This window comes from Akanthomyces muscarius, chromosome 6 (assembly GCF_028009165.1).
Source record: "Akanthomyces muscarius strain Ve6 chromosome 6, whole genome shotgun sequence".
Classification (NCBI taxonomy): Eukaryota; Fungi; Ascomycota; class Sordariomycetes; order Hypocreales; family Cordycipitaceae; genus Akanthomyces; species Akanthomyces muscarius.
Window position 1 is genome coordinate 1,821,347 of NC_079246.1, and position 12,922 is coordinate 1,834,268.

The 12,922-nt window shown below is 53.8% G+C and overlaps 6 protein-coding genes across 6 annotated transcripts; 3 read left to right on the forward strand and 3 right to left on the reverse strand.

Moving 5' to 3' along the window:
- Window positions 1-372: 372 nt before the first annotated feature.
- Window positions 373-1,234, forward strand: LMH87_000631 (uncharacterized protein; the record flags this gene model as incomplete). The annotated part of the gene is made up of 3 exons (XM_056198570.1): window positions 373-398; window positions 467-780; window positions 849-1,234. The coding sequence occupies 3 exons, from the start codon at window positions 373-375 to the stop codon at window positions 1,232-1,234; spliced, it is 726 nt and encodes a 241-aa protein (XP_056055507.1).
- A 260-nt stretch (window positions 1,235-1,494) lies between these two features.
- On the reverse strand, window positions 1,495-2,585 carry LMH87_000632 (uncharacterized protein; the record flags this gene model as incomplete). Its single annotated transcript, XM_056198571.1, has 6 exons — window positions 1,495-1,659; window positions 1,714-1,820; window positions 1,880-2,254; window positions 2,322-2,332; window positions 2,403-2,515; window positions 2,571-2,585. The coding sequence occupies 6 exons, from the start codon at window positions 2,583-2,585 to the stop codon at window positions 1,495-1,497; spliced, it is 786 nt and encodes a 261-aa protein (XP_056055508.1).
- Window positions 2,586-3,084: 499 nt separating this feature from the next.
- On the forward strand, window positions 3,085-5,678 carry LMH87_000633 (uncharacterized protein; the record flags this gene model as incomplete). Its single annotated transcript, XM_056198572.1, has 3 exons — window positions 3,085-3,141; window positions 3,194-3,364; window positions 3,423-5,678. The coding sequence occupies 3 exons, from the start codon at window positions 3,085-3,087 to the stop codon at window positions 5,676-5,678; spliced, it is 2,484 nt and encodes an 827-aa protein (XP_056055509.1).
- A 650-nt stretch (window positions 5,679-6,328) lies between these two features.
- On the reverse strand, window positions 6,329-6,986 carry LMH87_000634 (uncharacterized protein; the record flags this gene model as incomplete). The annotated part of the gene is made up of 2 exons (XM_056198573.1): window positions 6,329-6,471; window positions 6,878-6,986. 2 exons carry the CDS (start codon window positions 6,984-6,986, stop codon window positions 6,329-6,331), a joined length of 252 nt encoding a protein of 83 aa, XP_056055510.1.
- A 79-nt stretch (window positions 6,987-7,065) lies between these two features.
- On the reverse strand, window positions 7,066-7,481 carry LMH87_000635 (uncharacterized protein; the record flags this gene model as incomplete). The annotated part of the gene is made up of 3 exons (XM_056198574.1): window positions 7,066-7,087; window positions 7,164-7,291; window positions 7,401-7,481. The coding sequence occupies 3 exons, from the start codon at window positions 7,479-7,481 to the stop codon at window positions 7,066-7,068; spliced, it is 231 nt and encodes a 76-aa protein (XP_056055511.1).
- A 3,517-nt stretch (window positions 7,482-10,998) lies between these two features.
- On the forward strand, window positions 10,999-12,737 carry LMH87_000636 (uncharacterized protein; the record flags this gene model as incomplete). Its single annotated transcript, XM_056198575.1, has 3 exons — window positions 10,999-11,679; window positions 11,767-11,818; window positions 11,878-12,737. The coding sequence occupies 3 exons, from the start codon at window positions 10,999-11,001 to the stop codon at window positions 12,735-12,737; spliced, it is 1,593 nt and encodes a 530-aa protein (XP_056055512.1).
- Between the last annotated feature and the right edge of the window lie 185 nt (window positions 12,738-12,922).

The following is a 12,922-nucleotide window of genomic DNA, read 5'->3' on the forward strand; positions in this document are numbered from 1 at the left end:
ATCACTACGAACCCACAACATCGAGATCCGAAATGACTCTGACTCTTAGGGATTTACATGAGGAAAATTTGAGCGTTAATACATCTGCCAAATTTTTTAACCAATTTTACATTAACCAATAGAGCAGAAAATATTTATTTCCGTGGAGCGTAGGGTAGCTTGTGAGCAGCCTTACCCCGTTACGTGCAAGTCTTCCGTCGCAGCGCAAGCGGCTAGCGTCGCGAAAAGCTACCTGGTACTGAACTCATCAGCTCGCGCAAACACCCAACTATCGCGTCCCGAACCCAACCGACTCGAAGACAGAAACGAAAGGAGAAGAAATCGACTCAGATAGCGAGAACAGTTCGCCGATAATACATGCAAAGCGCAACCATGGCGGAATCAGCGCCCATCTCCACGTGCGTGTCATTGCACTCCGACACGCAAGTGAAGACGGAAAGCTAACACATGCAACGCAAATATACAGTGTCTATATCCAGAACCTCGAGGAGCGCGTCAAGCCCAAGCCGCTGACCGAGGCGCTTCGCACCATCTTCTCCGAGTTTGGCCAGGTCATCGATGTCGTCGTCAAGACGAACCTAAAGGCCAAGGGCCAGGCGTTTGTCGTCCTCGACTCGCCGGCCGGCGCCCAAGAGGCCGTCGACGAGATCAACGGCTTCCCGCTGTTCGACAAGCCCATGCGTATGGCCATGGCCAAGTCGCGCAGCGACAAGACGATTGAGCTGCACGGCTCGACCGAGGAGCTCGAGGCGCACAAGCAGCACAGACTCGCCGAAAAAGGTTCGCCCCCTCTCCGCCGTTGAAACCCGAAACGCAAGAAATACTGACAAAAGTACTCTGCCTTGCAGAAAAGAAAAAGGCCATCGAGGCCGCCGAGGGTCCCAGGCAAGGAAAGCGTGGCGCCGCCGCCGCCGACGAGCGCCCGTCCAAGATTGCCAAGCCCTCGGGGCTCAAGTCGACGTCGGTCGCGCAGGCGGCCGTCATCCCGGACGAGTACCTGCCGCCCAACAAGATCCTGTTCCTGCAGAACGTGCCCGAGGAGTACGACGTCGAGGCGCTCACGGGCATCTTTGGCCGCTTCGAGGGCTTCCGCGAGGTGCGCCTGGTGCCGGGCCGTCGCGGCATCGCGTTTGTCGAGTACGACGCCGAGCAGGGCGCCGTCGCAGCCAAGGAGAACACCGCGGGCATGACGCTGGGCGACAAGAACATCAAGGTCACGTACCAAAGACAATAGAAGAGCAAACGCCCACGTGTAACTATAGTGTCATAAGGATAATGAAATTTCAACCATCAAAATCACTGCAGCAAGCTTGTCGCGAGCATGTCAGGGTTACTATCGAATGCAAGGGAAGCATCCACGCGTAGACTTGGTGTGCTAAGGATAATGCGAATTCAACTATCGTCAATTACTATAAAAACAACTGGTCGTAGACAACCTGGACGTGAGGTTTAAGGTGGCATGTGATTTGGTCAATACGAGGGCAGCTTCACCCATCAAAAGATGACATCGTCGTCCTCCTCAGCCGCCAGCATATCTGTAGGCTCATCTTCGGTGGCCTCTTGTACTGTCTCGTCCCCTTCGGCCTTGGCTTGTGCTAGGCGCTTCGCCTTCATCTCAGCATCCGCAGCAGCATTGTCTCGTTGCTTCTTGCCGGCGACCTATCATCCATTAGACTCTGCGGCAACACACACGTATCCTGACAATTGACTTACCTTCTTTAGTCTGTAAAACTCCTCACGGTCAACCTCATCCAGCTCGGAGTTGATGTATTTGATGGTATTTTCTGTGCGGGGTATAATGACATGCTCAATAGCATTGACTTGCGGCCAAAGTTAGTAAGGGTATAGTAGCGAACAGCATATCCTGCTCTCATCTCACCTCGTCTGTTGACGACTTTGATGACCTCGTCTAGGATGACAAACGCCGTCTGCAAGCTGGCAAGCTCAACGAGAGCTTCCACGGCTCGAGCATATGTTTCACGGCAGCGCTGCACCTGCTGACCACCCTTGCCGAGACCGGTAAGGCCGAAATCGTTATTTCCTTCCGTCAGATAGCTCTCAAAGGCGGGTAGCAAAACACCAGACACATTGTCCTGGCGCGTTCGAAGGCGGAACCGGGCCGACTTGGCAGACTCCTGCACCTGGTACCCAATGTCGCCTCCGACAGCGTATGTAACTTCGGCCAGGGAAAAGGCGGCAATCTGCATCACGCGACCCATCTTGCGCTTGGCTTCGTCTATCCTTCTTGTGATTTCTGTGGCGCACCGCGGCATTAGTAACGGGGAATCGAGCCGTGGGGTAGCTTCGGTCGGACGACAAACCTCGGAAACGTCTAAAGGCACCCAGTTAGTACGGTTCATCTAGCTACCGCCGGTCAATGGCTTCATAATAGAGACACCTACTTTGTGAGAGCTTCACTCTTTCTCTTCAGCAGACTGTGACCAGTCTCGGCTCCCTTGAGCTTCGCCTTCATAATACCCAGCTGCTGCCGAGTCGGGAAGACTGGCTCGCGATCCTGCATCTGTTGTTAGCGACCGCTATCCTCCCAGCGAAATTCGGCCGCCACTCACAGCTGCGCCAGACATGTTGAATAATGGAGGTCGGGGCGCCTAGGAATAGATTGACGAAGAGCAAGCGACAGCGTCTACGATGGCAGCCAGAAGTAGATGGCCTTGGATGCTGTCGAATGCGCCCCACTTCCACCAACGTCACAGCGGCCAGAGCAACGTGCCTCATTATTGGAATACTTTGAGGCCCCATATTAAATGCAACTAACAATGCCAGCGATTTTGCTAGGCGCCTGTCAAATGTCCTGCAGCCTGCGCCAGCCTCTTTTCCTCAGACGACGCGAATTGTGCTCAGCAACAGCTTCTCTCGCCGACAATCCCAGCGACCAATGCCAGAATCGTGTCGCGCGCCACGGTCCTGAGCATCACGAGCGCCGCATCCAACGTCGAACTCTCACCGGCTTGCACCACCATGCGCTGCAACGACGCCTAGGCTCCTTGAAGTTCTCTGCACCACAGCTTCGATAATATTCGCCCACCCGTGCTCTCCCTAGGCACCGAACGCATTATTTTCAACATGGCAGCTATGGTAGCAAATGGACAGGCGCACCAGCGTCAAAACCTGCACCTTGTGGTGAGTTGGTCCCGTCTTGGGCATGTGACCTGAAGGCTAACAACGCACGCAGTCAAACGAGGACTCTGTCTACGAACAAGACATTATTCGCGACCCGTCGACCGTCAAGCCGTGGCTTGTGTATATTGAGTTCAAATCTCGCTATGGCAATGTCCACGAAAAAGCTTTCGTCATGGCCCGCGCCTGCGCGCAGCTGCCACGATCGTATAAGCTCTGGAAAATGGTGAGTCTGGTGGCGTCGCCAATAGAATCAAATGGATTGTCATGCTAATGAACTACAGTACTTGGAGTTCCGTGTCAAGCACGTCTCGAAACTGAACCCTGCCATGTTCAATAACGAATACAACAAGGTCAACGCGCTCTTCGAGCAGGCTCTGATTCTGCTCAACAAGATGCCCCGAATCTGGGAAATGTATCTCTCTTTCCTCATGACGCAACCAATCGTGACGATTGCCCGCAGAGTCTTCGACCGAGCCCTCCGCGCACTTCCGATTACACAACACAACCGCATTTGGGCCCAGTACATTCCCTTTGCCAACGCGGCGTCGGGCCAAACAGCCGTCAAGATCTGGCGTCGCTACATGCAGGTGCATCCTGAGCATGCCGAGGACTTTATTGAGCTTCTTGTTAAGACTGGCCTGTACACCGAGGCTGCAACGACGTACATCAAGATTCTCAACAACACGCGGTTCGTGAGCAAGAACGGCAAGGGCCATTTTGAGCTGTGGAACGAGCTGGTCGAGTTGCTCGTGAGTCATGCTACCGCTGTCAAAACTGGTCACGAAACTGGTATTGATGTCGAGGCCATCATTCGTAGTGGAATTGCCCGATTTTCAGATCAGCGAGGCAAGCTATGGGCCGGTCTGGCTACCTACTGGATCCGGTCAGGTAGCTTTGAGCGTGCGCGTGATACCTTTGAAGAGGGAATCACTACTGTCATGACCGTCCGCGACTTTACATTAATCTTTGACTCTTACGTGGAGTTTGAAGAGTCTGTGATTGGCGCTCTGATGGAGATGGCGACTGCTCGTACCCAAAAAGGTGTCGATGACGAAGAAGCAGACTTTGAGCTCGATATTCGCATGATGCGATTTGAGCACCTGATGGACCGACGGCCGTTTCTCCTCAACGATGTGCTACTCCGACAAAATCCTAACCAAGTGCTGGAATGGGAGAAGCGGGTGGCGCTCTGGGGCGACAACAAGACCGAGGTTGTGCAGACCTACACAGATGCCATTGCCAAGATCCAACCAAAGCATGCCATTGGCCCCTTTCATCAACTTTGGACCAATTATGCAAAGTTTTATGAGGCAGGAGGCGATCTTCGCAACGCTCGAATCATCATGGATAAAGCTGTCAAGGTTCCCTTCAAGTCAGTGGCAGAGCTTGCGGATATGTGGATCGAATGGGCCGAGATGGAGCTTCGAAACGAAGAATTTGACGAGGCTGTTCGAATCATGGCCAAGGCTGTTCAGGCACCGAAGCGATCGAATGTGGACTACTTTGACGAGACGCTCTCGCCGCAGCAGCGAGTCCACAAGAGCTGGAAGCTGTGGAGCTTCTACGTGGATCTTGTCGAGAGTGTCGCGACAATGGAGGATGTGAAGAAGGTGTATGAACGCATTTTCGAGCTCCGTATTGCCACGCCGCAGACTGTGGTTAACTATGCCAACCTGCTCGAGGAGAATGAGTACTTTGAGGAGTCGTTCAAGATCTACGAGAGAGGCCTAGATCTGTTCAGCTATCCCGTGGCTTTTGAGCTGTGGAATATGTACTTGACCAAAGCCGTGGACCGCAAGATTGGCATCGAGCGACTGCGTGACTTGTTCGAGCAGGCTGTCGAGGACTGCCCGCCCAAGTTTGCCAAGACAATCTACCTGATGTACGGCAATTTGGAGGAAGAGCGAGGACTGGCGCGCCACGCGATGCGCATCTACGAACGCGCGACCAGAGCGGTATCGGATGAGGACCGGGCTGACATGTTTAACTTTTACATCACCAAGTCGGCATCCAACTTTGGGCTTCCGTCTACGCGACCGATTTACGAGCGTGCCATTACCGCGCTGCCAGACGAAGAAGCCAAGGACATGTGCCTCAAGTTTGCGGACATGGAGAAGCGTCTTGGCGAGATCGATCGTGCCCGCGCCATCTACGGTCATGCGTCGCAGTTTTGCGACCCACGGACCAACGCCGACTTTTGGAGCAAGTGGGAGTCGTTTGAGGTGCAGCACGGCAACGAGGACACGTTCAAGGAGATGCTGCGCATCAAGCGCAGCGTACAGGCGCAGTACAACACGGATGTCAATTTCATCGCCTCGCAGGCGCTGGCGAAGAGCCAAGCTGCTGCCGCGGCAGCAGGCCACGAGATGGACGCCGACACGCAAGACGCCATGGCTGCGCTGGAGCGACAGGCTCGCGCGCCCCAAGGGTTCGTGGCTGCCAGCACGGGACCCGTTGGCGGTGGTGTGCAAGATGACAAGCCAGCTGTGGCGGCCAATCCAGATGCGATTGACATTGACAGCGGCGATGACGAGTAACGCTGTACATTTTTTCTTGGCGCGAGAAATTTTCTTTACTTTGGTCGAGGGGACCGATTACTTTTAATTTCTCCTAACAGTCATTTCTTTACTATTGTGTCATTTGGACTTTGCAAAAGATGGGGAGTTGTATCCGTTTGCCTTTTTTGCTCGGTGATAACATGGACATTCCTTGGGAGGCGAGTCAATTCTCCGTGTTTCCTTTTTTTATTACTCTTTCTTGTTTCAACACTACTCGATATTTTTTTGCCTTGTTTTGATTTTTTTTACTTTGTGTACTTGCTTTTCCATCCTGTACTCGGAGCATTTTCATCTATCTGGGTCTTTTTGATATTGGTTACCGGGCTTGGGGCGGCAAACAAACTGGAGAGGCGATCCGGGAGCAAAAGAGTAGAACATATCACAAAGAGAGAAGAAACAAACGTTTGTTTTCTGTTGTATACCATGGTTGAAAAGACAAAATTGCAAGTGATTAGGGTGTGATGATAAGTACAAGGTAGAAGAGTAAGTCGGCCGTGTGAAGGTGCGAGCGAGCGAGCGTCCTTCTGCCACCTCTGTTTTTTTATTCATATTTTTGTTTTTTACCCCCCCCCTTCCTAATCCGCTGAAAAGTCCCTGTTCGGATGTCAAAAGTGGTATTTCGCTGCACATTACTTGGTCTTTGCCATTTCCGCAATCTTGGCGTGGTACTTGTCTTGATAGTTGCGGTCGACGTGGCCGTCACGCGAGCTGGGCGTGGCGTAGATGGAGCCCTTTCGTTTTTGGAAACGGCTGGGCGGAACCTTGGCAGCATCTAAAGTTTAAAATATGATTAGGACTGAAGCTTCGGTGCATTTGAATAGAGGTGTATGTGATGGACAGCGAGATTGGAACGCGAGAATTGGGGACATTAGTGGCGCGAGAAGGACGAAGCTTCAGAGGGGGATCGGAAGCTGGTCTAGCGGACGATGGGGGCGGGTCAGTCTTTTAGCGGTGTTTCTTTAGCGGGCGTTGGCGCATGATCAGGCTTTCTTTCGGCACGGCAGACAGGACCTTGCAGCGGGGCAACCTTGTTTTCTGGGGGGCGAACCATGGACCCAGGACCGTGGGCAGAACACCGTGAGAAAGGCGTCCGAAGAAAATAGGGCGGAAAGGAGCAAGGAGAAGGAGGAGAAAGGGAGGAGTGACAGCAGGTATTCAAAGACGGCAGGTTAACTCACCCCATTCGTCGCTCATGCGACGGTCTTGCTTGGGCACCGAGTCCACGGGAGACTCTGTGAGCACGATCGGGCCTTGGCCGGTGGCAGTAACGGCGTCTTCGCTGGCCATGATTGCGGCTTGATAATATGAGACCAGATGTAATGATGCTTTCGTGTGTGGGATGAAGAGCGTAGTGAGGATTTCTCGGTCAGGCGGATGACGGCTCGAATCTGATTCCATGACCGTGTTAGTCCATGACTCCTGCCTGCTTGCAACTCATCATCATTGCATTGCAACAAAACGTACCTGGTACAAGTTGCCGAGATTAGAAAAAAAAAAGATGATGTAGATGATGGTTCAGAGAAAATGATAAAGATCAAATGTGCACCAGAATGAAAATCGGTTTGCCACAAGATGGGCGGGCGCCTTATATACTGGACAAACTACACCTGGCCCTTCCCCTCACACACACACACACACCACGCTTGCACGCCCATTTACACACACACGCCACTAGCTTCCCACCCTTTCATCACACGGTACCACGCTTGTGCCCTTTTCTCTCCTCCCCCGCCCATCGCCTGCAGCAAAGAGGACGCAGCCCTTGCTGCACAAATCGGGCATGGCCTCGTTGGTGTGTGTGAGTGGGGGAGTTGCCTTTGCTGCGGCCACTCACGCCGAGACCCCATCCCATCTTCCTTCACTGCCTCATGAAATAAACACACACACGCACATACCTACTGGGTCCTGAGTAGACAGCCTGAAAGCCTATATGTTGCCAGTTTGGCGCTGCAACCCCGCTCCCATCAAAAGCAGGATTCGACGTCCCCCGGTAACTCAAAATACCCTGTCCTTGTCTGCATAACGCCTGCGCCCTATGCGATGATGGGTCCGAACGCGATCCTCCATCCCTCATCAGCGGGCGATCATACCCCCAAGGTTCGACGTCACGAGCTAGACTTGGGTAGATGGGCAGCGAGCCACTGACGGTTTGTTGTTAATCAATCTGCCTATTTAACGAAGAAACGCTAGGGCAGACGAAGCAGAGGAAGAAGAATATGGATTACGATCCACGCCCCCGGATCACCAATTCGTCAACTTGTATATACTGTGAACATGTCTCTTGGCGAAGCTTTGAACACTGCGGCCCGTGTAAGAACGCCCAAAAACAACAACAAACTACCCAGCCACAACTTACACGAAGCTCTCTCCTGATACAAAAAAACACCTCGCCTAACCTGTATCCAGAAAGGTGACATTTCTGGTTCGCCGAACGGCATGGCGGGGTTCACGGGTCCCGTTGCCGGCTCTGCATACCGGCTGGCGGCCTCTTGTCTTCGTTTACACCCCAACTACCTATTCTGTATGCGCGAAATTTCCAACACTTTTCTTACACGATAGTTACAGGTGAGAGAGATAAATCCCCCCGAGACCATGGCTCTTTCCTGCTTAGCGTCGTTGTATCCTGTGACGCAGGTTTGCCTCGCTTTTGCCTCTTTCGGATAGCTCTTGCGCCGCGCCGCACCACACCTTCCTCCACCCCATCACCATCACCATCACATCACGGCGTAGGTCGCCCATTGTTTCTGTTGTTGCGACGATACCAGACCCATTCCGTCGATAGCTTCGATTTTTGATTGAGTCATTTTGTCGTAGGCTGTTCATACCGCTTCTTTTGTCCACATGGTCGTGCAAGATTAAATTCACTCATACGGCTTTCGCGGCGCTTGCCACGGTGGCGCAGGGCCGAGCAATTCAATAAGAAACGGCAATCTTTAACGAGGCTCACGGTCTCGTGACAGTGGATGACCAGGCACCGCTCTTGCACCCTAGGCATGGGTTGAAAAAAAAAAGGTTTATTGGGGGGTGTGGCAGAGCAAAGCACAATAATCGATGAGAAAGGAAAGGGACGCGAATCATCCAACGTTGACTAGTCAAAGTGACAGCCGGTCGCCGAGGGACCGCATGCTATCGGGCTCCTAACAAGGGTCCATCCCGGGTCAACAGCAGCAGATGGCTACAGCTGCGCCATGAACATGTCTTTGCTGCATTGCATTTGCATGTGCGTGCCTTTCTCATTGCAGCACATCGCCCTTGTCGACGGCTTGTCCGTAGACACCGCCCCCCCGGCTCTACGTACGGCTTGCGACACACACGTAGACACAATACAACCTTACGACACGCATGGACGCACACACACACGGCTCTTCTCCGTCTCCGGCGTGGCATCGGGAACTCCAGTTTGCGTGGCGGACGGTGAGTCGTCATCGCCTTTGCTCATTCTAAGCAACGGCAGCGTGGTAGGCAATAACCGAACCAAAGGCAAGGCTTGCGACGTTTATTTTACCCCAGACGCCCAGACACTTGTTCACGCGACCCTTGTCCGCAATCATTCCATCTCCCCTCCCCTCCCCCTCCGCCACTCGTTTCTTTTCTGCCCAAGTTAGTCACTTTGCATGGTTTCAAGCATGTCCAAAACGCTATCGGCACGCATTCGCCAAGATGGCTGTCTGGCAACAAGTCTTGGCGCAGCAGCAGCCCACTCGGCGGCCTGCTTCGCCACCTGTGACGGGACATTTGCCCATTCGTGTATTCGCCGAAGCAAAAAGACTCATCTATTCTTGCATATGATGTGCCCGGATTTTACCCTCTTATCGCTTGCCATGTGTTTGCTTCCCGGCGCTCGTGTGTCACCCCCGATGCAAGCCACGTTGAGATCGGGCCAGCCCTTGGCCAACTCACAGATGCTGCTGCTCTTTCTGTATCTTGCGCCATCTTGGCTTGCGCATCTCGGCAGATTTTCCTGCAGACACGTAGGAGCAAAAGCGCACTGAGATGTGCTATTGTTTCTTTTCTAATAAACAATGAGACAAGGCTGGGTGGCGCACTGCGCCTCTTCGGCCTCCCTGTCTGCTCTCTGAGACCTGCATTGGCGCTGCCACCATCTATTCCATGGAAGACGGCAGATAAGCAAGTTATACATCACCAAATCTGAGCCGTTGGGCAGAATGAGACCCTCTCTCTCCCCGACGGAGCGGCATAGATCACATTTTTTGCTGGATGATAATATGACAAGACGAGCAGCGACACTCTGAATAGAATCCTGTAGAACCATGCACGCCATGATTGGGCCGCTGAGTTTTGAGCGGAGGTGGACGTGGCTCAAGCTCAGTTACGTTCGGGGCCCTTTGCTGCTGCGCCCGCCTTGAAAGCGGAAGTGATGCACCGTCGGCAGCGTACCGAGACTCGAATTGTAGGGGTACTTTTCGCCAAGGATTGAGCCGCCACGGGGATAACAAAAAAGACGTTGCTCAAGTAGAAGCAGTGACTTGTTATGTCTTTTGTCTTTTTGTTCTGAATGATTCTCACATTTTTTATTCTTAGCTTATTTCTCTCTCTTTCACCTTTAATTTCTTTCCTTTACAGCAACTGGAAGTCTCTGCCGTCCTATTTTGGTTACCCCCGTGGCCGCCAATTGACATTTGTCACGACTCGACACAGGAGGCGGGTCTTGTCACGTTGAACACAATATGGTGACGCTTTGAAACCACAAAGTCCCAAACGAGGGCTTCACAAAGTTCACGGCAAAAGGAATTATTGACTCCAAGTCAAATATTGCAGTTGTATCGGTTGAGACTACCATGTAGAGCTGCTTATCATGTGTGCTGAGGACTGAGTAGATTGACGGATACGATAATCCTAACCCCAAGACATCATAGCAAACACGAAGCTGACTTGCTACCTGCTCAGTTTCGCAAATTACTAGAACACTATAAATGCCAAATAAAAAGCATCGCAGCAAGACTCATTTGGGCCGGTTACTTTATTTCGAGGCGCGCCTTCATTTAGTAGCACGGCCTCAATACCTTCATCATCTTCTGTCTCTAGGCAGTGCTCCACCAAGCTCAACCACAAGCGCATATTTTCGCAATCGCACCAGTGTTACTCACACAATCACCACCAACCAGACGGACTCATCATCAACGCGGCAAAGAGTCACACTTCGCGTCACACTCATCCCGACCTCAATCACCAACCGCTAATCTTTACAGCCATTGAATCCCAGAGCTCCGACGACGCAGTCCTCTGGAACCTGCGTAAAACACCCACCTGCTAGCGCAGCGCAGGAAAAGAGTGATTCATGCTCCTGTGCTGCCGCCCGCCCCTCCGTGTCATGAAAAGGAAGCTGGACGCCTTGCTTCACGGTCCCTCGCACGCCAAAATGCCCATCTCCACCAAAATCCAGCTCGACCCGCGCGAGCGCCGTCTGCGCAACCTCCTCGTCGACGTGGCCCGGTCCATCGACGGGCCGCAGCCCGTCGTCCTGCGCTGGGCCGGCGGCTGGGTGCGCGACAAGCTGCTCGGCTCCGCGAGCCACGACATTGACGTTGCCATCAACGCCATGACCGGCGGCCAGTTCACGGCCCACCTGCGCGAGCACTGCCAGAAGCCGGACGTCATCGCGGCCCACGGCCTGGCCGACGGCGACATTGGCAGCCCGCACACCGTCGCGCGCCAGCCCGACAAGTCCAAGCATCTCGAGACGGCCATCCTGCGCCTCTTTGGCCTGGATCTCGACTTTGTCAACCTCCGCAAGGAAACGTATGCCGATGACAGCCGCAACCCGCAGATGGAGTTTGGCACCCCCGAGGAGGATGCGCTGCGGCGTGACGCCACCATCAACGCGCTGTTTTATAACCTCAACACGGAAGAGGTGGAGGACTTTACCGGCGGCTTGGCTGACATGGAAAAGAGAATTATCCGCACGCCGCTAGAGCCTCTGCAGACCTTTAAGGATGATCCGCTGCGTGTTCTGCGACTGGTGCGCTTCTCAAGCCGACTCGACTTTTCCATCCATGAGGGGACAAGAAGATTTATGGCTGACGAGGGCGTGTTGGAGGCGTTGAAGATTAAGATTAGCCGCGAACGTGTCGGGCAAGAGCTCGAGAAGATGCTACAAGGTAGGATGACAAGATGCCGCAATTTTCATCTTACAGCACTAACGTGCCTCTCTGAACAGACAAGCATCCTCGGTTGGCACTGCAGCTCATTGATGACATTGGTCTATACCATGCTATATTCACAGACCCTACACGCCCAGATCTACAGCAACCGGACATCACCAGATGGCCCGTTGCCTACAATGGTCTTGATGACATCCTGCAGACGCAGACCCCAGGCTCCATTGCCGCCACCCTCATACACACAGACGAGTACCGCTGGATCGCGTGGAACCTCGCCGCCGTAAGCCCATGGATGCGCGTGCAAGACCCGCCCGGCACCAAGAGAAAGGCCAACGCCCTCCCCCCCGTCGGCGTCATTGCACGCGAGGGCTACAAGGCCGCCAATAAGCTCACCGACATCATGGCCGCCTCGCACCGCCACCTCGACGAGATTCTCGGCTTCAAAAAGGACGTCCTCGACGGCGCCGCGCGCATCCACGAGCGCGACCGCCTCGGCATGGCCATCCGCCGCTGGGACGCGCAGGGCGGCTCTTGGCGCCTGCAAGTCCTCGCGGCGTTGTTCACCGAGGCGCTCGAGCGGTTGTCCGCCTGGCCCAACGCCGCCGTCGAGGGCGGCGGCGGCAGCAGCAATGCCGGCGCGCACGCGACCAAGCGGGATGAGTTTGTCGCCGAGTGGCAAAAGTTCCTCGACCACCTCGTCGAGATGGACGTCATGGACGCGCCGCAGCTCAAGCGCCTGCTCGACGGCCGCGAGCTCGCCAAGGCGCTCGGCGTCAAGCCGGGCAAGTGGACGGGCCAGGCGCTCGACGTCTGCGTCGCGTGGCAGCTGCGTAATCCGGATGAGACGGATCCAGCACCGGCGATTGAAGAGGTGCAGAAGCAACGAAAGGACCTGGGCATCCCGGATGCTCAATGATGAATGAGCGAAGAAGAGGTAGCTGTTGGGTATTTGCACACCTCTGCGCAGCGACGAAATTTGGGCTACGGAAAATTTAGATATTATACCATGGTAGACTGCGTATCTATCAATCACGAATAAACTTGAATTGAAAAAAAGGTTATACCTCTTTGAGATGAGAAAAAAAGTCCCATGCTAGCCAT